General features: G+C 40.5%; 1 protein-coding gene across 1 annotated transcript in view; it reads right to left on the bottom strand.

The window, feature by feature from the left end:
- The window catches only part of LOC102811593 (lysosomal-associated transmembrane protein 4B-like), a 75,622-nt gene that overhangs the window by 38,547 nt on the left and 10,883 nt on the right, over window positions 1-26,192 (bottom strand). The window contains exons 2-4 of the mRNA XM_006859195.1: window positions 8,391-8,502; window positions 2,143-2,216; window positions 1,692-1,814 (exon numbers count right to left, since the gene is read on the bottom strand). Of these exons, the coding sequence (XP_006859257.1) occupies window positions 1,692-1,814; window positions 2,143-2,216; window positions 8,391-8,502 (309 nt within the window). The remainder of the gene's footprint in view (window positions 1-1,691; window positions 1,815-2,142; window positions 2,217-8,390; window positions 8,503-26,192) is intronic.

Here is a 26,192-nt window from a genome sequence, read left to right on the forward strand (position 1 = left end):
GCTGATGATGTGCCCTGTAAACTTTCACTCAATCCAAAATAAAAACATTTATTTAAAAAAAAAAAAAAAGAGTACATCCGCTGATAGGTCCACGGTTCAAACCCAACAGTTGCTCCCTGGGCAAAAAGTCTTAGCAACCTGTTCCTGCAGAGATTACAGCCTAGGAAACCCTACTGGACAGTTCTGTCCTGTCACACATGGGGCCACTATGAGTTGGCATCGACTTGGCGGCACATGTCAACAGCACTGACGGGTAGGTCCAAAACAAATGACCAATGCAGCTCACAGGAGAAATTCCACATAGTATTATACTTTATACTCCACTAAGTCTGCAATATACACAATGAAGCACACAGTGTACTAATCAAAAAGTGACAAGCTGCCACATGGCTTGTGTTAAAACCTCATTTATCAGTACCACCCTTTCCAGGCCCCTCAAATGACAGGCTATGCTGAGATTTAGTTTCTTCCAGACTCCCAGGCTGATTTAAAAAAATCATCATACACAGTAAAAATGCCCTGAGAGAGAATTTGATAGCCTGCTCATCGGGTATAAAACCCCTCAATGTTCCCATGTGACAGAGCAGAACTTCCCCTATAGGGTTCCCTAGCCTGTAATCTTTACGGGAATGAGGAGTCTGAGCAAGGCTGGTAGGTTTGCACCTTAACCTACCAGTTAATGAACGAGCTCTTAACCGGGGCTCTTTCATTAGTGCTTTCACGGCACCAGAGAAAATTTCACCTAGAAACTTTTAAGGAGCACAACACGAGGCCTGCCAGGTGCCCGTTACCTGACCTGGGAACAACTACAGGATCACCACATTTTCTCCCTCCCTCCATTGCTCTCTTTACCACTCTACCTTTCAACTTGTCCCCTCATCATCCAATCTCCCCCACCCCACAAAAGTCCCTCTCCTTTCCCTATGCTTATACAACTATTTAAAACGCCAAAGAACAATCTCACCATTTAAAATATCCTTTGCCAGTATCTAAACAAACTTTATTTTATAAAATAAGACCATAGTAAGTAGCTCACTATTTAGGTGGTTGTTGAGTCAGTTCCAACTCAGAGTGACCCTGTATAGGGTTTCTGAGGAGCAGCTGGTGAGTTTGAATGGCTGATCTTGTGGTACAAACTGACCGTACCATCTAGTGCTTACCATACAGCGCCACACCAGGTAGCCACATCTATTATTACCATCACTGCCATTAACTTATCTCAAGTTCAGGGAGTTGTTTTCCCAAAAAGTATTACAAGAAATTATTTTCAAGATAATCCAAAAATCTCTACACAGTAACTCAGACGCAAGTTAAAAATCCAGAAGACATTGATGGCAAAACCTAGGTTCCATACAGGAGACCTAAGTGTTAATTCCTGGCTGATGTACACCTGTTGCATTGCTGTGGTGCTGAACAGGGTTCATTGGAGCTTACAGACTAAAACTAGGAAGGAAGGCCTGGTGATCTACTTCTGAAGAATCAACAATGAAAACCCCATGGAGCACACTGGCCTTTTCCACAGTAGGTTACCAGGGATAGTTTCATTCCATTGTGCATGCGGTTACCACAATTGTGGGCAACTGAATGGCAATCAACCACCACCCACACGTTAAAAAAATCCACATGTTAATATATGTGTCCACCTAGCTTTCCCTCAGGAAGAGAGGCAGTCATCTGGCAAGGTCACCTACCAGTTGTCGTATATACTCCTGAATGGAGTTTGGATAAACAAGCACAGTAACAGCAACCAAGGTGCTCAGGGCAAAATCGAATATCTGGTAACAGAAGAATGGGATGATCCAGGCAGCGTGTTGCTAAATATAAGAGAAAACAGAACATTAGTGTGGTCAGTATTACGGAAGTGTTTTCCTATCATTAAAGTTAATCTGATTTTAAAAATGGATTAATTGAAACTCATTAAATAGCAACTGATAGTATCTGTCATACCAAAGAGATAAGTAAGCTTCAAAGAACATTTCTGAGACTGTAATAATGGTTTCCTTATTGCCACACTTTATTCATAAGATTCAAACTCCAGACCTTCTTTCAGAAGCCCAAGATTGACTATTATTATTAGTTGCATGATCACTGTAGGTGAGAGACTTGGGGAAAGGGCCAGCACTTTGCTGATAAGTTACTTACCTTGTAGGCGCCATAAGTAGCCATTGCACAGATCAGGATCATGAGGAGAGAAATTGCCATAGCGATGCACACGTCTGCAGAAACGGTAAGAACACCAAAGATGGTCAGTAACAGCTCCCTAACAGCAACACTTTTTGAGCCTCTCCTTAAAGGCCTTTTGTTTATGAACCAGATATAAGCAAGAACATCATACTAAGTAAGCCACCAAACTCTTTTTGGAATTGAAGATGATAGTTAATGGGATCATGTGCTCATTAGGATGTCCCCCTAAATCACACAAATGTTTACAGAGAAGAGATGAGTATTACATGTTTATTTCTGGAAACTGAGCTGCATAAATGATAATAAATGAGGTATTCTTTTAACATATGGGTACTTAACTTGTATTTTAAAAGGTTGTGCCCCTAATTAGAGCCACCAATGATTTCTCAGCTCAATAAAGTAAAATCTCTACTTCTTACTAGTGAAATGTAAGCAGCAGCCAAGTCCTCCTTGCTCTATAGCGTGCCTATCTCTTGTGTCTCATTTCATCTTGCCCCATATTCTCAGCCTCGCTATAATCCATCTGAACCATTTGGGTCACTGAACACAGCACAATCATCCCACTTTAGGGCTTTGTTATTTGTAGTTCCCATTTTCACATGGCTTCTCATTTTCACATGGCTAGCTCCACCTTTTTAAAGATTCAGAGTTCGGCTCAAATGTCAACACTTGACAGAGATCTTCCTAGTACTCATGCTAATGTAGCTCTACCAGACACTATCATATCACTGTTGTTTTTCTTTACAACACCATAGCAATTGGCTACTTGTCCACGAGTCTCCTTGTGTGTGAATCACTTTCTTGACATCCACTCCATTCAGAAGCCGTGTGCCAGAGATCTGTGCTCCAGAGAGTTTTCAATGCTGGATTTTTTTTTTTTTTTTCACCAACCAGGCCTTTCTTTTGAGGCGGCTCTGGTGGACTCAAACCACCAACCTTATATGGTTAGAATCCAAACACTTAACCTGTGTGCCACCCAGGGACAGATTTTTTCTGTATCTTATTCACTACTACTACTACAGGACAGAGCATAATTGCTCCTGAAGGTATCAGAGATTGTCCATCGTTACAGGAGTAGACAGCCTCATATTTCTCCCTTGGAGAAGTTTGGTGAATCTGAACCTACCAGTTAGCAACCCAATGCTTAACCCACTGTACCATCAGGGCTCCTTCACATGGTTATGTTGTTACATGCTGTTGAGTCAGTTCAGACTCAGAGCAACCCCGTATAGGCTTTCCAAGAAGTGGACGGGAGGTTTGAACTAGCACCTTTCTGTTAGCAGTCCAGTGCTTATCCTACAGCATCACACCAGGACTTGTGAGACTATAGAGTATTTAAAACATTATCAGTCTAAATTGAGATTTGCTTAAATATAAAAACTCCAGATTTCAAAGATTTAGTAATTTTTTAAAAATCTCATTAATATCTTTATATTTTAAGTTGAAACGAATATACTGAATTAAGTAAACGAGATTACTAAAATTAATATTACCTGTTTCTTTTTAGTGTTTACTAAAAAATTTACATTACCTACTTGCTTGCCTTATATTTCTACTGAGCCAAAACTCTGTAGTAGATATTACTGTTCATATATTGAACAAATATGAACCCAGGACTCAGAATATATAACTTGTTTAGACTGCATCAAAAGGCTTAATAATAACTAATTCTGCTTTAAAACTTCAAGTTTCAGACAGACTCTTCTGTACTAAAGTTTGAAAACTAACCCAGGGCCCTACTTTCACACAAAACAGGTATTTCTACAAGAAAGCATTCTAGTTTTAGAACCAACCTTTCTGTATACCCAGCTTTAGGATGAACGTAAGCTTTTGAAGCAAGGTGCTTATACACTGAAGCACAAGGAGAAAATACATCCTAAGACAGAAACTATGACAGAGCACCACAATATGGCTGCCACAAAAGCAGTTAGACATTAAGAAGCATCAACATTATCTGTAAAGCCTATTAGATTTTGCAGCATCTCTGAAACTGGAACTCTGCTTAAGAGTTTATTATCTTCTTTGTCCATCTATCCAGCCTCTAAATTCTACACATTTTAAAATGAGAATAAAATTTAGCATGTTATAGAAGCCAGAACATTATAGGATATCCTGACTAATTCACAGATCTTAAGGGGTCCTGGTATGGCACTATGCACTGGACTGCAAGGTCAGATTGAACTGCAAGGTTGGTGATTCAAGCTCACAAACCGCTCCTTTGAAACCCTATACAGGGTCACTATGAGTCCGAAGCAACTCACCGGTAATGAACAGCAAGGAACAAATATAAACTTGCTCAAATTCTAACTAAAAAATAAACTTTTAAGTATAATCTAAAAGAAAAATAACCTTAATGAGAATTGTATTCCTTACTTTAAAAATAAAACCTCCCAATTCAGTCTCATATGTGCCTTGTTGTTGATATGTGCCTTCGAGTCGATTCCAACCCATAGTGACCCTGTATAGGGTTTCCAAGGAGCAGCTGGTGACCGCAAGGTCAGCAGTTCAAATCCAACAGCTGCTCTGTAGTTGAAAGATGAGGATTTCTGCTCTCGTACAGATTTACAGCTTCAGAAGCACTTATTCTGTGGGCTTAAGGTTCTGAAGGGTTATTCTTGAGGGTTTAAGATTCACCAATTTAATTATGTCAAAAGGCAAATCTTTAAAAAAAAAAACGTTCTAATCATACTACAGGGATTTTTACCACTAATAATAGTACTGGTCTGTGAGAGGAACACCCTTTACTTACTTACTTACTCTTTGCAGAACCGCTCCTCCAACCTCTCATGTCAGGGCACATTGCCATTATACGGTTTTCCAAATTAAATTCCTCCCTTAACAATGCAATTCTAATTTGAAAAGGATACCAAGAAAAGCTATACTACAGGCCACAAAAGGCATAATTAGCAAATGTTTCCAGATACTTAGTCAATTAGTCATTGGAATAAAATCAGTATATAAAGGAATGACCTCTATGCCTTTTCTTTAAATAATTTATTTCTAATTTTTCTTTTCTCTTCATTTCCTTCCCTTAAAACTAGCTAAGTAATTCATCTTGTTTACTATTCATAAGTCATTCTCGGATCAAGATTTTCCCTAATTTTTGGCCACATTTCCAGTACTTAGTGAAACACCATTTACTCTAAAAGGTACTTTATCTTCAGTCAAATTTGTAACAACAGTACAGTAACAGACTTGGAGATGCTGGGGGTGGGGCATGTAAAACAGAAAATGTAAGCTCAAACCCCCCACAACAACAGGAACCCATGTTTTCTGGCTACTGGATAGTCTTTTGTGAGTTATCTCTCTTATTGATTTGACACAAAACCCCTTGTTGAAAAGATCACCCCTTTGTCCATGAATGCAATGGTATCTTTATCCTAAATCAGTGATCATCCAAGGGATATTCAAAAGGCTCATAGAAAAAATGAAATTAACAGATGAGAATTTTTCTATAAACTTTTTGAAGCTCTCTTGCATGAGTAAGCATCAATTCTTGATTACTTTTCTGGGCTTCTCCAGGTGTGTCTGCCCAGCGAATAGGATCAAAGGAAGTGAGTGTACAAAGATAAATATGTGTTGGTTCATTTTAACCAGTAATGTAATTAGTTAGACCTGCTGCTTGGTATTGTGCATGGTACAGGCACTTCCCATTACAGTTCTTTACCAAACCACTAAATTTTCACAAATTAAATCCATAAGAGCTTAACTACATCACTCCCTACTTTACTCAAAATAAGCTATGAATATATGATACAACATGCCACGTATGTTACAATCTATTATTCTTTGATTTTCTAATTTGGTTGACAACAATTTTCTTTTGGAATCATACTAGATTTACAAGAAAGATGAAAGAATAATAGTTTATGTAGACTCTGCTTCCCACCAATGTTAATAAGGTATCTAACTACAGTATAAAGGAGTCCTGGTGACGAAAACAGATGATTGACTACTAACTGAAATGTTGGCGGTTTCAACCCACCCAGCAGTTATGCAGAAACACCTGATAATTTGCTTCTATAAAGACTGTTGCTGGTGTTGTTACGTGTATAGGGTTTCCAAGGATCAGTTGGCTAGTAGTGAGTTTGAACTACAAAGTTGGTCTGAGCGGTATGTAACTTAAATGATCAAAGAATAGTCCTAAAAGTAATTATAAACTATTCATTCAATCCTTCCAATATATAAAGTGAGAGAAATCTCAAATGCACCAGAATTAATATCCTATTATAACAGCATTATAATAGCCAGGCATTACAAAACAATTACTATTTGAAAATCTTAAAATTCAGCAAACCTTTGACAGCAGCTAAGTGAAGTCTATACTATACTGTCTGATACTTACACTTAGGGCAAGACATGCAGTTATGTCGTTTAAAACCTCCTTTACGAACTTCACCAATTACTTCAGAAAGGAATACCACTTCTGAAAGTATGACCAGCAATTTGAACCCAACAGTTGCTCCACAGGAGAAAACTGGAGACTTTTTCTCAGATTTACAATCTCAGAAACATATACAGGGTTGCTATGAGTCAGAACCAACATGAAGGCACTTTACAACAAGATCTCGTGTGTGTGTTTTTTTTTAAGTTGATGTCCTCAAATCTGTATCTCAAGTCAGACCTCTCCTCTGGGCCACAGACTCTCACATTTCTACCATGACATTCTAAATAACAATAACTCAAAACAGCTAAGTTTCTTGAGTACTTAATTAGGTCCAGATTTTAAAGTACTTTCCATGTTGCTGTTGTCAAGTACCAAGGAAATGGTTCATAAGAAACCAAGGAAAGGCAGGTGAATTTCAACTGCCAACCTTGTGGCCCAGTGTTTAGCCCACAGTGTCACACCAGGACTCCGTATACTTAGATAAATACCATCATTACCTCCTGGTGTGGCACTACAGGTTAATGAGCTGGGCAGATCTTTTATGTGAGCTGAAAAATAGTAGCATCTTTGATTCTGCCCATATCAGTCCAGTAAGTTCTATCAACTCTACCTCTAAAATTCTTCTCCATTTCAGTACAGCCACCACCACTTATACCTGGATTGCAGAGAAACATCCTGAAACTAGTCTCCTGGTGCTCCAGGTTCACCCCCACCACCTCACCCCTCTGCTGTCACAGAGCCTACAGGACAGAGCAGAACTGTCCCATGGAGTTCCCAAAGCTATAAATCTGTACAGCAAACAGCTTCAGCCTTCTATGGTGGGTTTGAGCTGACGACCTTGTGGTTAGCAATCCAATGCTTAACCCACAGCACCACCGAGGCTCCTTATGCTCACACCAACAGTTTCCCAAATAGATCCTTCACTCTGCAACAAAAGGGATCTTCTTAATAGATCTATTAGATGCTGTGCTTCCTTAAAACCATGGAAGACCTTTTTTACGACTGAAGAGTCAAATACACCATATCAGTATGTCTTTCAAACGCTCCTCACCCCTCACCCCTGCTACAGCCAGCCCTAAGCTTGGGTTTAAGTCATTCAGCACAGGACACCTAGGATTCCATGCGCATGACCTTGCTCCCTCAGTCCCTCACAGCAGAACTCGAATTCTCAAACATCACTAGAACAGAGTGAGGTAGGTACCAGCTCCGCTTACCCCAGACCCACATCCCTGTGCATGTTTCTAATATTGTTGTTTTAAGTGCCGTTGAGTCGGTTCCGACCCATAGCGACCCTGTATAGGATTTCTGAGGAGCGGCTGGTGAGCTTGAACCACTGACCTTGTGGTTCAAGCCGACTTTGCAGTCCTGTGCATTAACCCAAAAAGCCACAAAAGTCCCCAAATACTCGGCAACATATAGATTCTAGAATAGAGAATGGTTACCTCTTGAAAGAAATATTGAAAATTAACAAAATAATTGATGAGCGAATGCCATCATTTTAACATTCCTTCCCACCATTCACTTCCCCTCCCCCTATTCACTCCCTCAGCCCCAAATAGGACAAAGTTTGTGAATGGCAGTAACTTAGATGGTGGGCAGGTGAATGCAGATAAAGGAAAACAGAAGCCATCTTATGTAGCCTCTCATTTTTAGAACAGAGACAGAACATGGTGGCACATAAATGTCTGATCTGCTTTGTAAGGAAGAAAAGTCAGTATCTGCTCAATGAGCACGGTTCCACATTTATAACTTAAGCAGCTAGATTCCCCACTCTTGAAAGTGCCACAAAATGTCAACAATGGTGCCCTGATGTACTTACTGGCATCGTCCATGAACTCCAAGTCCCCTCCTAGTTCAGAACTGGAAAAGTGATACTGATCTGGATCAGCCAGGGCGCTCAAGAGCATCAACAGTACCACAGCATTGATGATCTGAATGAAGTAAGAAGGAGAATAAAAATTACCGCTAAGATAAGCTGGTCCTCAGCACAGAAAATTACACTCTCCAACACCCTGTCCCACCTGTGACAGGAACAGTGTCAGCCATTCAGGTGCAGCCAGAGCCTCTGCCCTCACCCCCTTGCCTAGGCCCATGGGGGCAGTGAACAGCCTTCACATGCAAACCTAGGCAGCAGCTACCGAGACAGTGCTTAGAAGAGTACAAATCTCTCCAAAGAACTAAAGATAAGCAACTGATTGTCTTTTTAAGATGATCACACACTTATCACAGGTTCAAACAACCAGGACTTTGTGACCATGGAGGAAACAATTCAGGGAATGATTGCACAGCCGCCTGATGGCAGAGTAAGCAGAGTCGGGAGGTAGCACAGCAAACGTGTGCTCCTTCGTATTCCAGGCGAACATTCCTGGCTTCAGATACCGATGGCAGAGATTTTCCCCGGATTTTCGGAACTCGGCTCACGTAAGTGGGACATCATCTTTCGTAATACCTCCCACTACTTTTGTACTCTACATTAGTGCAGTTGAGCTCTAAGCTGCTAACTGAAAGGGAGTGGGGTCAGTCTGCTTTCATAAGGATTTACAGCCTTGGAAATCAACAACAGCCATAGGTTAATATGTTACCTTTAAAAGTAGTATCACCATTCATAATTTTAAAAGGGAAACATTTATTTAGTACTAGCTGTGGGCCTGACACATGCTCAATTAATATTCTTGTGGAGTAGGTTCTTAATTATTTCCATTCTATAGATAAAAAAGTAGGCACAGTACCTCCACAGAATAAGCACTGACTGTGAACCACAAGGTTAGCGGTTCAAGTCTACCAGTTGTTCTGTGGGAGAAAGATGAAGCTTTCTGATACTCCAAAGATTTAAAGCCTAGGAAACCCTATAGAGAGGCTTGCTGTGAGTTGGAACCAACTCGACAGCACTTAATACTAATAATAGTAATAATAGATGAGAAAACTAAACTAAGAACATTGCCCAAGACTAGACGCAACCTGTAAAAGAGAATCTGAGACAAGTAATTTTAATATAAAAATCTAACCTCTCTTAAAGTCTCTTGCTCATACTCTATGGCACACAATTCTACTCATACACCTGGGGTTACCATGCGTTGGCACCAACTTGACAGCAATTGTTATAAGCTAGTGTGGGCAGAGTTTTAATGGAGGGGGTGGAGCAGAATAAGTAAGTGATGAAGATGAATCCCAAATGCCTTGGTCATATCTTCCATATACAACCAACTGCAAACTTTCGCCCATTCCACCCTGCTTTCTATTTTTTCTATTCTTCCTAACTGTCCTTTCTAAATAATATATGTCTCAACTTTGACGGGGATGGAGAAGCAAATGCCCACAGGTTAAGCTGTTATTTCTCCTCTATTCCAGGTTCAGAAAAATGTGTGCTTGTTGCTGTTAAGTGCCACTGAGTCAATTCCAACTCACAGCGACCTTGTATAGGGTTTGAGGAGCAGCTGGTGGGTTTGAACCACCTACCTTGTGATTCACAATCCAGTACTGGCCCACAGCACCACACCAGAAATGTATACTACGGTTCTGTGTTTTATTCTTGTCAAAATGGCAAGAAAAGATGAATAATCTTCATTCACAGAAAAAAACAACTTTCACTAACAGCATTAACTAAAGGCATGTTGCTGTTGTTAAGTACCAGTGAGTCGATTCCAACTCAGCAACCCTGCAGAGGGTTTCCAAGGAGCAGCTGATGGGTTTAAACTGTCGACCTTGTTAGCAGTCCAGTGCTTATCCTACAGTGCCACACCAGAACTCAATACCTTAATATAAAAATTGTGATGAAGACATGGTCTGAGTTTGGCCATGTTCCATAGACACCTGGAGGCCTTGAGATAAGACAGAGAAGGGGAAAGGCTGACTGGTTTGAGGAAGTTCAGGGACATGTGTTAACTCTGGACTCCAAGGAAACTGACCTTGCCACTGGGGGCTAGAGTTAAGAGTGAAGCAAGCAGCTGGTCTGAAGTTGGAGGAGGCATGTGAGAACTCCTAACTTGCTGATAGTGCCCATTTGACCTAGCATGGATGGCTTGCTGACCAGAGAACTCAATCAGATGAAGATAAAGACATTTGATACAAGGAGCGAGCATAAACTGCTACAACCTGATGGACTGGACTTTGCTTTATGGATGAAATTGCCCAAAATTCCAACTAAAAAGAAAGAATTCTTATTAAGGATCAAGCTTGCCTCCTCAGTACACTGGGTTGTTAGGAACGGGCAACTTAGACTTAGGCTATCAATATTGGGGGACTATAAAGGCACTAAGTGTCTGGCTTACAAGCTTTCATGAAGGTGCTTAAGTGTCAGAATGAGGGGGTAAGACAGAATCCCCAATGTATAGTTTTCCTCTTGCAAAGATGGATCTGGTGGTGGTGGGGATATAATTTTAAGATTCAATTGTGAGTAACTGGTATCAGGACTAAAGGAAATTGTCACACCTGTAAATGTAGAAGAGATGGAACTAAAAGTGGAGAGAATTTAATCTGTCATTTCAGGAAGAGAGGACCCTAGGAGGATCAAGAGGGAAAAGCACAAGAGGAGTGAGCGATCCTAGCCAGAAAAGCAGTGACAACAGAGATGGTGGCAGAGGCGAAGGCATGGAGAGACAGAGCAGCAGAGGACTACAGGCCCATGGGGGGGGGGGGGGTGTAAAATACTGTTAGCTGGTGGTGAAAAGGATTGTAATCATTGTGAGACAGGCACTGGGCCCCAACCCCCAGAGCACACATCTCATTCCAAGGGCAGGATCCGCATTCCAGGAGCTGAGCAACAAACCTCTTCAACCCTACAGGATTATCACAACTAACCCCCTTCTGGCACTCCTCTCCAGGAGAAAACAAAGCCCCCAAGTTAAAGCGTACTTGTTTCCGCTTCTGTAAACTGCCCACCTGCCTGCTTGCTGGACCAGCCTTACACACCTTCCTTGGGCCACCCTGTAACCCAAATACTATATAGGCAGCTCCCCCCCCCCCCCCATGAACTGGGCTCAGTCTCTAGCTAAGAATCCACTGAGCCATGGGTCGGCACAATAAAGTCCTTCCTTTGTTATAACCAGTGTGGTGTTGGCAACTCCTTCAGAGTGACTCTGGTAACAATTGTAATGATTTGTTCAATGTAAAACTGATGATCTGCTCTTCACTCAATTCACAGTAATAGCTTTAAAAATGAAATTGTGTTTGAAGATAAGCAATTTACAGAAGAGGTGCAAAAGGGGATTCAGAATATTTATTTAACAAAAACATCCATTCCAGAATTCTTTGTCAAATGGCAGTCCCTAGTGGTTGCTTCAGGGTTATGGAATTTGAAATACTTTTCTTCTGTATTTTCCAAATTGTCTAAGACAGCTTAATCACTTTTTCAGGGGGAAATTATAATAATGAGAATATGAGTTTCCCAGAGCACACATATATGAATAGGCTTCAAAAACTCCATGGGAGAATTTCACCATCTTTTAATTCCACTTTCCCATGAACTTTGTAAATCCCCTTCATATTTACTAATTGAAGTAGCTATTACAAAGATATGGTTAAAAATCCAAATTCAAAAATCCAGAAAGATTCAAAAGGGTCAAAGATCCCTCTCCAATCCCTAACCACCCTTCCCACAGGAGTTATTACAAGTACCAGCTTTTTTGTTTCTCTCCAAAGGTCCAAGAACCCTCATAGCATATTTCTGATAACCACAATAACAGCACTCTATTTGGAAAAAAACTTGAGAACATATCAAAGGCTTAAAGGAAGGTGCAAGCTGGTCCCACAACTGCCACCATGTCTGGAGCTGAGATGTTACTTGATAAACTATTGTTATTTTCTTGGAATTTAATTCCTCTATAAGCTTATCTTTGAAAACCGCCATGTGAATGAATTAGGACTGAAACAAGATTAGATGAAATAAGCATACAAAGGTTCTAAGGTTTTAATGGCTGAAAAAGAAAATCTCAAACTTTGTCTTCAACAGATGCAAACTGTTAAGGTGCTGGATTGCTAACTGAAAGTCTGGAGGTTCACCCAGAGGCACCTTGAAGGGAGGCTGGAGAGCGACACTTAAAAAAAAAAATCAGCCATTGAAAACTCTATGGAGCACATGGGGTTGCCATGAGTGGGAGTCAACTTGACAGCAACCGTTAATAAGCTAGTGTGGGCAGAGTTTTAATAGAGAGCGTGGAGTGGAGCAGTGATGAAGATGGAAAGGTCAGGAAATGGTGCAGTGTGAGTCTGATTAAGAAAATAGAAGCCAGATTCAGAGAGGCTAGTTATAGGAGCTCTGGTGGTACACTGGGTTAAACATTTGGCTACTAACAGATAAGATTGGCAATTTGAATCCACCAGCTGCTCTGCAGAAGAGGACGATATAGAGCAGTAGAGAGTTGCTATGAGTTAGACTCAACTCAGTGGCAGTGGGTTTGGTTAGGTGTTTTGGATAAGATTTATTAAGGAGTTAAGGAGCTCTGGTAGCATAGTAGTTATGAGTTAGGCTGCTAACCTCAAGGTCAGCAGTTCGAAACTACCAGCCATTTTGCAGGAGAAAGATGAGGTTTTTTTGCTCCCGTAAAAATGTACAGCCTTGGAAACCCTATGCAGGGTCACTATGAGTCAGAACAGACTCCACAGCACACTAGCACCAACAGCAGTTAAGGAGTTTGGATAGTAATGCAAGGTATAAAAGAAGCCAATGGAGACCATTAAGGCAGAGAAGAACGTAATCTAGCTGGGGCTCAAGTTGGTAGATATATGTAAAATGGTGACTGGCATACAGTAGGCACTCAAGTGCCTTTCCACCTTAACAAGAACCATAGAAAAGTTCTTGGCTTAGTAGTAAAGCATCTGGTAAGAACTTCTAAGCCAGAGTCCTACAGATGCAGCTGTTTTCCTGCCCTTTCAGTTTCAATGAACTTGTCAACTCTTAATCAGCTTGTTATTATCCCCTGTCTGGCTTACTCATCAAAATATATACACTAATTGCCTATAGTGTATCAGATCCTTTGCTAAGTGCTTAGAAAGAACTCACCAGGACTCAGGATTAAGAAAAATAAATCATGTAACCAACATAAGCATAAAGCATGACAAGAGCTAGAGAAGAAATCACAGACGTTTAGAGAAAATTTACTCAAGCCCGGAACTGACATGAGGGTGATGAAGAGGTGCAATTGAAGTGATGGTTTTGGACTGGGATTGGAAAGAACAATTTCAAGTATGAGCGAAGTCACTGGAATGGAGCCTATACTGAATAGCAAGTAGTTCAATTTGGCTAACACAGAGTACAGGAAAGTGTTAGGGGATGAAGCTAGAAATCGGCTGGGGCCAAATGGTAGAGTCCTGAGAACCACGATCAGAATAGGGCCCTTGTTTTATTAGTAAGTGAAGACCCCTTAGAAGTTTTGGAGGAATGATATGGTCAGAGCTGCATCATTAGAAAAATCAAATTGGCAGAGATGGGGAAGTGAAATTGGAGGTGAAATAGATCCTCCTGCAGGCTCCTGCCATAAAACCTAGCTGGGAGGTTAAGGGTTTTATCCACTACATCACCAATTCTTGTGAAACTTTGTAAAGTAAGATTTTGTTATCTACATCTTAAGGTGACTTTGAGAGGTTAAGAGACTTTGTCCTAGACCCTATGTGTGAGAGAACCAGGGCTTGAACCCGAAGGCCTTTCCACACACAGGCGAAATTGTTAAGAGACACAGAAACTGACTATAAACAACAATAATGGAAGATATCAAAGTCTATGTGACTTGATGTAAAAATACCAAGGTCATTATCAGAAATAAGGAAAACCGGTAAAGGAATATGATCAGTCTGACTTTAGATACATTCTGATGGAAGTATTTTCTGGATGACCAAATAGTTTGTTTGTTTTTTAACTTGTCCATCTAGCCTGTAAGCCACCTCTTTGGTAAATGTGCCTTCCCCCGTTGTTTTTCTATGCCTACCCAGGCTCTGCAAGTCACGTACCACCAAGTCATCCTCTATGCATTCCTGCTCACTTGATGAACACATCACATTTTCTGACAACAGAGCTGTGGCTCCTGGTTCCATGTGTTCTCACTCCAGAGCATATCCTGGTTCCCATGCTTGGCTGTGCCCTAACGACTCTGAAAAACCAGCTGTGGTCCAGGTGATTCTAACTCAGTATTACCCTGTGTCAGAACAGAATTGTGCTCTCGGGTTTTCAATGAATGATTCTTTTCAGAAGGAGTTCTCCAGGTCTTTCTTCCAAGATACCTCTGGGTGGACTTAACCACCAACCTTTCGATTAGCAGCCTAGTGACTCCCAACAACTCTAGTCAATATCATCCACCCTGTGTCACTAGCCCTCTTACCCTTCTCCCTGGCTCACAGCCACAAACAGTAGTCCAGGGGCTTAGGCTCTGTCAGATACCATTGTTCTTTGTGAGACAGTCCAGATAAATAAAGGAAACCGGTTGTACAAAGATGTGTGGTAAGGTCGTTACACATCACAAATGACTCACCAGTGTGCTCTTATACTCAGAACGAAATTTTCATAATGGAAAGTGTAAGTGCAGATACATATTTGCTGTATTATTATACAAAACCTCAATCGTTGGATGAGAATTTAGCACAACATGGATGATGCTATGGAAGGGTGATCTACACAGGCCTAGATCTGTACAAAGGAGTGGTAGTAGGACTAGGCATAGTTAGCTACTAAACACATCAGATGGAAAAGGTCAAATATAAGTCAAAGTCCCAAGAACATTGAGCAAGAACTTCCCGAAACAAGAGGACAGGGAAATCACCCAATCATCAATTCTAACCAAGAATGGAATGTCACCACAAATAGGAACCAAGAAAATGGTAAGACTTGCCAGGAGCAGATCATATGATGACCACAGCTAATCTAAATGAGAAAGAACAGGAGTACATATTAATACTCTCCTCCTTCAGTTACAATTACATTTGGGTTTTCTTTGTTTGGTATGTCATGTACAAACTGTTCCTATTCTATTTACAAAGTGTTCCTCTGGTGTCACATATTTTTTCTTGTTCTTGACAAGGAATACTTCCATATGTAAATAAATTCAACTTCTATCCAATTACTTTAAGTGGTGTTAAGCCCTTGGATACTTTCCAGAAGTGAAGTGCTCTGTACCCTTAAATCACGTCAGATCCCAAATGAAGACTTGAGACTTCCAGTTTCAAGCTAAATAACTGAAAAGTGAATTGTCAGCTCTACTTTTCTAAGAGTCTCCAAAACAGAACCTAAAGAACATTCAAACCCATTGAGATAATTAAAACAATAGATATCTGCATAGTAAGACATCTATAATATTACAGATACCTATAATGATGAAAATTTGAAACTAAAGTTGTTGCTGTCATTGTTAAGTGCTGCTGAGTCAATTTCGCCTCATAGCGACCCTGTATAAGGTTTACAAGAAGAGGCTAGTGAATTTGAACCGCCAACCTTGCAGTTCCAACCAAGCTTGTGGTCCAGGTGCATTATCCTGCTGCACCACATCAAGACTCCCATTCAATTATACTGTAACTATGTGACAGAACCCTATGGTAAGAAGGACTCCACTCCTAGTATGGCGCTGTAGGATCAGCACTGGACTGAGAACCACAATGTCAGCAGTTCAAACCGACCATCTGCTCCTTGGAAACCCTACACAGAGTTGCTATGAGTTGGAACTGACTCAAAGGCACTTAACAACAATGGTAAGATGACACTAATAACTTAAGTGCTATAACATTCATTAATCTTTTCATTCTGTCAGTAATTCGGAAATTATTTAATTATCAGCAAATATATGCTAAGCAACATGTATTATGGTAAAGCTCTCAAAGTAGCCTAATATTCCATTCAGAGTACAGAGGAACGTCAAACTAGGGCCTTGTGGGGAGTAGAGTGGCAGCTGAAAGACTACAAGGAGATGACATTAACACCACCAGACAGTAGCAGACTTTTAGAAATTGTGAGAGACAAAGATAACAGCATAAACAATTTCAGGTTATCAGAGTAAGTGACTAAGAATTGACTGTTAAGGAAAACTATAAAAAAAACACAAGCATAAAAGCAGCCTGTCTCCATGTCCTTTGAATTGGGAGATAATTGCACCCAATGTTTCTAACTGCTGAAGTTGTATGTCAAAGGGCAAGTCTCTAGGTTACAAATGTGAAAGGAAAAATTTAAGCAGTAAAACAGAAGTTGCACCTTTTATTAGAGCAATTTTAAAAAAATAGATTGTAAAGATTTTTCTCCCCAAATTTGATCAGCTCCTTCTGATTCACCTGTGAAGACCATAGTGCTGTCCTGGTGGTATGTCTTCCTCAAGAATCCATCACCACCACCACAAAAGACCGTTTCATATGACTAAAGCAGCTTTGCTTTCCCTATGAGGGATTGTTATGGATTGAATTGTGTCCCCAAAGAATGTGTTCCTGTAAATCCTAACCCTTAAATCTAGAAGATAGTTGGTGTGGCACTGCAGAATAACGACTGCACTGCTAACCTCAAGGTCGGCAGTTCAAACTCACGTTGGAAACTCTATACAGGGTTGCTGTAACTCTGTTTCAAAGGTTCTAGAAAACAACAGGACTCAGTGTAGCTCTGTAGGATCAGCACTAGACTGTGAACCACAAGGTCGGTGGTTCAAGCCCACCAGCTGTTCCTCAGAAACCCTATGATTCCCAACTCAATGGCACTTGACAACAACAAATAATAACATATAACATACATGTGGGATGTAATCTCATCTCATCTGGGACTAGGGTTTTCTATGTTATGTTAGTGATGCCATATCACATAGCACTTATGTTTCAAATTTAAGATATTGTTGTTATTGATATGGGTCTGAAAGGTATTACATTACTATGTTTAAAGATACAAAAGAACACATTTTTACCACTGCTGTTTGCCAAAAGACAGGCAAGTGAAATTCCTACAGCAGAAACTCAGTACTGATGAAAATATAGTCACAGATTTAACCAGTGGGAATATAAATTTTTCATTCCATTCAAAAACCAAAACCAGATAAGACCGAGAAAAGACAAAAAACACATACTGCTTTGCTTTCTAGAATTGAAATACAGTTAGTAGTTCTGAAATACAATGCTGCTTCTGTTGTGTGCTGTCGATTCAGTTCTGATTTAGTCACCCTACATGGCGCTACAGGTTAATGCACTGGGCTGCAAGATTGGTAGTTCAAGCTCACCAGCTACTCCTCGGAAACCCTATACAGGGATCATTATGCGTCAGAACCAACTCGACAGGGACTTAACAACAAACAACAACACAGGTGAGAGTAGAACTGCCCCATAGTGTTTCCTAGGGTGAAACTGTGAGTGGAGCAGAAGACTGTCAGGCCTTTCCTTCCCATGGTGGAGGGGGAAGGCTGGTGGGTTTAAACTAGGGATCTTTTGGTTAACAGCCACACACTAAAATACACAGTTAACTTTCCTAAAAACATTTTTAATTGTCAAAGTAAAATCATACACAATGATAAGCCAGAATCTAACCATATCTTTGGGGGGGGGGGGTGGATTTACAGTCATAATGTAGAATAACTGAGTAACACTTTCTCCTTTCCAAACAGTCTCTTATAACTGCCATAAATATTCATTACTACCGATCTAGGTAATGGAACATTCTTCAAGGCGATGTCAGTATCTGACACTATTACTTTTATTTAAAAGAAAACTGTATCAGGTTACTTGAAAGTAGATGGCTTCTGAAAACCATTGTTCTTAGCTAGTCTCAAAGTGAATGAAAATATTACCTGATAAATTAATAATTATGTTACTAATGTGGTGCTGTAAGATAATCAATGTACTGCTGATCTCACAGGTGGTTCAAATCTGCCAGCCACTCCTTGAATGCCCCACACAGGGTCGTTGTGAGTCAGAATTGACTCGACTGACCCTTAAAAATCACAACAATTTAAGCATATAAAAATCTCTTTAAGATTGTATTCATGTCTACACACTTGGTGGTTGCTGTGTGTGGTGCAGTCTTTTCCACCTCAGAGACCCTATACAGGGTTTCCGAGGCTATAAATCTTTACAGGAGCAGAACACCTCATCTTTCTCCCGTGGAGCAGCTGTTAGTTTCGAACTGTTGACCTGGAGGTTCACAGCCCGATTCATAACCACTACACTACCAGAGCTCCTTACTTACATTACATTAAATACTAAGATATTCTGAGAAACTCCTACTATTTAATTTCTAAACTGTTGGCATTAAAAAATAACAGTCAAGAAATATTCTTAAATAAAAATAGCAAGAGACTCAAAAAGGTACATATTAAAATGTTCTAATTTTACTTTTTCAATAAAGTTCTGTCGTTACTGCAATTTATTCCTTTTACTTATACTTTGACTGTCATCATCCTTTGCCTCTCATCACCAAGACTTCCATTATTTGCTCTGTCCAACTGCTTCTAAAAGAATACTAGTAACAAGACTGTAGCTGTCAAGTTGATTATGACTCATGTGCTGGTTGATTTTTCAGAAGTACAACACCAGGCCTTTTTTCTGCACCTCTGGGCTGACTTCAACCTTTAACCCTCCATGTTTAACAGTGAGTTTGTTAACTCCCTGCACTACTCAGACTACTTTTGAAAACAGTAACAACAAATACTCAAAGTTCTGGCTACAAAGGCAAGATTTTTAGGCATGCACCAAACAATGGGTTGAAAAATGGGACTGGTAAACCAGCAGCTTCAACATCACCAGGAACTAATACTGTAGACCCTTGAGTCCTACACTAAACATAATAAATCAGAAATAAAGTCAAGTAGGGGAAGGGTAACATGAATGTGCCAACAGACAATAACGGCTGGCCTAAAATTGCATGGCAGTGGTGAGTCATGTAGCGACCCTACATAAGATTTCTGGGGTAGGAAATCTTTACGAAAGCAGAAAGTCTCATTTTCCTGCAGAGTGGCAAGTAGATTCAAACTGCTGACCTTCAAATAGCAGACCAACATGTAACCACTACACTACTAGTCACCTTTCAAACTGTATATCCAGCAAAAATGTCTTTCAGAATGAGGGCCAGGACTTCAGGCAAGATGGCTGACTAGGCAGACGCACTTCTGACAACAAAGATTGTTGTTACTGGTAAGTGCTGTAGAGTCTGTTCCTGCTCATAGCTACGCTGTACAGGGTTTCCGAGCTGGTGAGCTGCAACTGCCAACTTTGCAGTTCAAACCAACTTTGTAGTCTAGCCCATTAACCCAGAGAACCACACCAGATAAAAAAAAAAAAAAAAAAAAAGATGAAAATTCTGGCACCCTGAAAACTTCAAAAGAAAGGGTAGCAAGGTGGATGGAGTGCTTGCTGGGGGAGGAGAGGCTGAGCATGGATGAGGAGGAGACCTGACTGGTGAACAGCTAGCCATATGAAGCTCCAGCATCTTGTTACAGCTTTGGCATTGGCAGGAGACCTGGCATTTGCAATGGGCAACAGAAACGTGCGATTTGTTTTGCCCCACTCTCCCCTTGTGCACAGAAATGTGGCAAGCTCCCAACCTCATCAACCCCCAGCACAGACCCCATCTCCAGTTCAGATTGTGAGGTGGGGACCAGTCAGCTGCACCACTTTGGTGTGTGCTGGTTTGGCGGCTGGAGTCAGTTGGGCTTGACTAGACTTATAAAACACGCGGAGCCATCAGACCAGCTTTAAACCAGTCACCCTGCCACCAGCTCCCCCATGCTAACAGATGCCGAAACCAGCTCCTCATCAAGGGCCCCTCATGAATTACTTCCCAGTTGAGTGCCCTGAACATAGATAACACAGAAGCAGACAGGAATTCCACCTAGGGCCAAGAACTCTGCTGTCAGGGCCCTTCCACAGCCACCTCCATGTGACCTCCTTGAATTGCAGGAGTCACCCAAGAATTTCGCCCCTCCAGGTCTAACAACTGCACTATTTCTTCTGTAAGCAAGACAACCTCACAATGCCCCGGGGAGACAACAGACAATTTTAGTACACACTAAGAAACAAGAGAGAGTGTGGCTCAAACAAATGACCAAGATGCAGAGATAAAAGACATTTCTGAAGAAAAGGTAGTAAAATTAACTGAAAAAGAATTCAAAAGAATGATAATTAGGTAGCTTTAAAGGAACAATAGAAAGATCAAGGAAAGCAAGAACACAATTAAAAATTTAAAAAAACTTTAGAAGAATTCAGAAAAACACTACAAGAACAAACAAACAAAAGAGTTATGTGTGACACCATGAAGAGGAACATCTTACACATGATGGGAATTCCTGAACAGGAAGAGGCAATAAAAAGTACAGAGAAAATTATTGGAAGAAAATTTCCCTAAATCATGGGAAGATAACTAATTCAAGAAGCTGAAAGAACCCTAAACAGAAAAGTCACCATGACATATAATCAAACTTTCCAAAATCAAAGACAAGGAAAGAATCCTGAGAGCAGCTCAGTAAAAACGAAAATTACCTACAAAGAAGAACAATATGACTCAGTTCTGATTTCTCAGCAGAATCCATGCAGGCAAGAAGACAATGGGATGACATACACAAAACCATGAAAGAAAAAAAACTACAAACCAAAAATCATACATGCAACAAAGCTGTCCCTCAAATATGATGACAAAATAGGACATTCCATGCTAAACATAAATTTGTAATAACCAGACCAACTTCACAAAAAATGCTTAGAGGTGTTCTTTGGACTGAGAACCAACAACAGACAATAACCTGAGATTACCACTTATGACTCCACCCTCCAGAATTCAATCCAGATACAAAAGTTTTTAAAGTAAAACAAACCTACAAGACTGAAAATAGGGAACCAGAGATGTCAATGTATAATGAAGTCAACTACCAAGTAAAGAGGGAATAATGTAGATACAGAACTTCCAAATGGCAAGGAAGTAAAGATAAAAAAATAGATAAAACAGACTGTTTTAAGCAAAGAAAAAATGAATAAATTACAGAGCAACCTCAACGAAAATGAATATACCTGCTCATCAAAACAGAGGAAAATCAGAAAGAGTCAATAAACATTAACACAACAGAAATGAAAATGAAAAGAAAACCCACGAACAAAATGAACTCGGCATAGAAAATTACATGGAACAAAGCACTCAGCAGCATCACCCCCCCCCAAAAAAAAAAAAAAAAACCCACAGAAAAATGACAACAATCAATTCATGCTGGTGTTAAGTGTCATCAAGTCTGTTCAGACTCATAGTGACCCTGTATAGGGTTTCCAAGGAGCAGCTAATGGATTTGAACTAACTGTCAACCTTGTGGTTCAAAGTCCAGTGGTGATCCTATAGTGCCTCACCAGGAGTTCAATCAATTCACACCTATTGATAATTATACTGAATGTAAAAGAATTATATGTACCAGCAGTCGAGAGACAAAAAGAACTGAATGGATAAGAAAAGAAGATCGTTCAATATGCTGTCTATAAGAGACATCAAAAAGATGGAGAGAGCCTAAAAGCTCATCAACAGAAGATGCTTAAAACAAACTGTGGTACATACATACAATGGAATACTACAAAATGTTAAAGAATACTGATGAGTCTGTGAAACATCTCACAATATGGTTGAACCTGAAGGACATTATGCTGAGTGAAATTGTTGTTATGTGCCATGGAGTCGGTTCTGACTCATAGCGACCCTGTACAGGGTTTCCAAGGTTATGGGAGCAGAAATCCTCATCTTTCTCCGGCGGAACAGCTGGCAGTTTCGAACTGCTGACCGTGAGATTAGCAACCCGATTTGTAACCACTACGCTAGACAAACATAAAAGAAGAAAACACTGTATGAGACCAATGCTATAAAAAGTTTGTTTTTTTTGTTTTTTTTTTTTTTTTAAAAAAAAAAAAGGCTTTCTTGATAAAAAAGGACAGTCTATCCTGGCTACTGCTGGAGATGAGGGGCAGTGAAGGGAAAATTATTCATGGGCTAGAGGGCAGATACATGTCAACAGCGGTGACAGGGCAGACAATATATACAAAAAGAGGGATGTAAGTAGAGGAAAGAGGAAGGGGGTGGACCATCGTAGTTAAAGTGAACAGCTCAGCTTATGGTGACTAAATGAAAGGATTATAGCTATATAGTGAAGCAAAGTGTATGGTTTGTTGAATGTAAAACTAATGATCTGCTCTGTAAACCTTCACTCAATTTACAATAAAAAAAATGTTTTAAACAAAATGAATGAGGGCCACTATCTATGAATGAGGAGTCCTGATGTGGTGCAGGTTAATGCACTGGACACTGTGGATTAATGCACAAGGTCAATTTGAACCACAAGATTGGCGTCTCAAGCTCACTAGCCACTCCTTGGAAACCCTACAGTTTGCTATGAGTCGAAACCAACTTAATGGCACCTAACAACAACAATCTATGAATGTGGTAGAACATACAAGGGCAAGGCTATGAAAACTTCAAGACATTACCAAACCCCTTGAGAGAATGAGTTGCTGGCCCTCTGTGATCAGCTAAAGGCTGCAGACAAGTTCTCTCACTAATGCACTTGCTTCAGTCTTATAATAGGGTGTCTTCACAAGACAGGTCCAGTCAAAACAGTGACTTCTCAGGGGACTAGCTGGGCCAGTTACATTCAAGGCAGAGAGGTCAGCTCAGGTTATGGTGACTACCTGTAGGGATTTCAAAGGGGTAATCTTGACATATTTCTTCAAAGGACACAGGATGATCACGGGAGCTTTATAATCAAGACACAGCTTTATCATCAAGTCTTAAGAAAACTGAACACTGCATTGGTGAGATAGTATGATTGATAATTAACATTTATTAATTGCTGACTGACATGTAATTCCCCTACTTAAGGCAGAACCAGCTCCACAGCACTTCACAAAAACTAGATCAAAGGGAGTTCTGGTGGTACGGCGGTTACAAGGCTCAACTGTTAACCCAAAGGTCTGTGGTTCAAAACCAGAAGCAACTCTGCTAGAGAAGGATATGGCCGTTTCCTTCTGTACTACTTTACTGCCTTGGAAACCCTATAGGGCGCACCGTGGATCTGAGATAAGCACTGGACTATGAACCACAAGGTGGTGGTTCAAGCCCACCAGCTGCTCCACTGGAGAAAGATGGGGCTTTTGGCACCCACAAAAATGTACAGCCTCGGAAACACTATACAGGGTTGGCTATGAGTTGGAACAAACTCGACAACACTTAATACTCTGTCCAAGAGGGTCACTAGAAATCAGAACCGACTGGATGGAAGAAAGGTTTACTAAACCATAGTTTCCTAGATGGCAAAGTGAATCTATTCTGAATCACCACGGTATCGCTGGCATACAGCATTAACTCCTAACACTCAAAAGAGTGCCCAATAAATATTTGTTCAAGGAGGATAGAGAGTGGAAAACAAGAAAACTGGATAAGCAACGCAGCATTCCTTCTACACTTAAAATGTCTGCAGATAGAAAATCCTTATCTACAGACACAGTGGTAGTTTTCTGAGCCATAGTTTCATTTCATGTCTTATACAGATAACTACGTTTTCTTACTGAAATTGCTATTCGTGTTATCTTCATTTAAAAAAAAAAAAAGTCTAACAGTCAATTAAAACTCTTATTACAGAAGTCCACACTGGGAAAAATGCATGAGCATTTGCAGACTAAAGAGTTCTATCAATAATCGTAAGTATTTTTAAGACTTGTTTAAACCACTTTGTGATGCATGTTAGGATTATTACCAATAATTTGGAGAGGAAACCTGAAGTACTGCTGTGTAGACTGGATTTAAACCCTGGGGTTACAGGTAATTCAGCTGATGACTCGCTGGTCCATAGAGATGAGATTAATGTTCCAGTACTTAGAAGTTAAAAGTTAGGTGGCATGTAAAGGTGGCACACTGGGTTAATCAATGGCTGCTAACTGCAAGCTAAGTGGTTCAAACCCACCAGCTAGAGGGAGAAAGATGAAGCTGTCTGCTTCCATTAAGATTTACAATCTTGGAAACCCTATGGAGTTCTCCTCTGTCCTATAGGGTCACTGAGTCATAATGGACTCTAGTGCAGGGAGTGGTGATAGGTTGGTACCATGGCAGACTACTAAATATGCCCCCAGGTATTTCCCTTCTTCACAGCAATAGAATTAATTATCTGGTACTGCAGGATAAAGCACTGGACCACAAGGTCAACAGTTTGAAGCCCACCAGCCACTCTTCATGAAACCCTATGGGGTCACTATGAGTTGGAACAGACTCAATGGCACTTAACAACAATAGTTTCCCAGGAAGCACTGGTGGGTTTGAACTGCTGACCTTCTAGTTAGCAATCCAGTGCTTATCTTACAGCACCATTGGGGGTGGGGACAACTTGTACTTTATTTAAAAAAAAAAAAAAAAAAAAGGAGGGAATTCAACAGCTAAGATCTTTATTTTTAAAACTCTGCATCCCTCACTATCCTGAAATCACAGGGCAAAGTCTGGATGGCAAGAGGAATTTGTGTCACCCACTAACTAACAAGAAATCTCCACATCATTAGCAATTAAAGACCTGTGCTGGAAAACTGGTACATCATACATCTCACATTTGGAGGGCTGAAGACACCCTACCATGATTTTCCCACTATCTAAAACAACAGGTCATCTTCATCTTCCTTAAAAGCTGCTTTAATCATATCACCCATGTTAATAATTCTTTAATGGCTCTCCACTGCTTACAGAAAGGAGCTCTGGTAGCGTAATGGTTACGAATCAGGCTGCGAACTGCAAGGTCAGCAGTTCGAAACCACCAGCTGTTCCGTGGGAGAAAGATGAGGCGGTCTGCTCCCGTAAAGATTACAGCCTCAGAAACCCTGTGCAGGGTCGCTATGAGTCAGAACCAACTCCACAGCACATCACCACCACCACAACCGCCAATGCTTACAGAACAAATTTCAAACTCCTTAGCCTAATATTTCAGTCTTCTACAATCTAATTTAGTGGGGACAAACACTAGGCAATAACGACTGAGTAAATATCATGAATTAGTCCATATTCTACCCAAGAATTATTGGCCAAGTCGTAGAATTTGATACCTGGAAATAAACTATTAAGTTTAAATGATCCTCAGTTTGCTTTGAGGTCCAGGTAATAATGGCTGTGGAAACCCACTGGAAAGTATCAATCACTACAAATACAAGATGTCAGTTTGCCTCTCCCATATTACTACCCAGGTGAAAACCAATACTTGCCACACCAGAATTTATCAGCTTGGGTACACAGGCAAACTGAGACTTTCCAGGTGAATCAAGTAATTATTTGAATGGCCAGTCATGAAGTCAATGAGACCAGACCACTTTGACCTCTTGTTCATGGGCAACAAAAATTCTACAAAAAAGCACAAAAAAGTGCTCAGAATGACTAAGTTCTTCTAACTACCAATAACACTTTCCAAAACACACTAAGAAAACAATGAAAGAGATTATAAAGGAAAAAGCATGCTTATATGTGTTGAGATTCAGGTGCTGATGGTAAGGCATTATTCCACAGGGAATCCTTAAGGAAATCAGTTCTACTTAACAGCAACCCTGCATAGGATGATTTCCAAGGCTTTGTATCTTCGAGGAAGCTCTTTCTCCCACAGAGAGGCTGGTGGACTCAAACCGTTGACCGTGTTGTTCACAGCCTAGTGCTTAACATGTGGAGCTACCATGCTCCCATCCTAAGAAGTGTAGC

The sequence above is a fragment of the Chrysochloris asiatica genome, unplaced genomic scaffold, assembly GCF_000296735.1.
Source record: "Chrysochloris asiatica unplaced genomic scaffold, ChrAsi1.0 scaffold00031, whole genome shotgun sequence".
NCBI lineage: Eukaryota > Metazoa > Chordata > Mammalia > Afrosoricida > Chrysochloridae > Chrysochloris > Chrysochloris asiatica.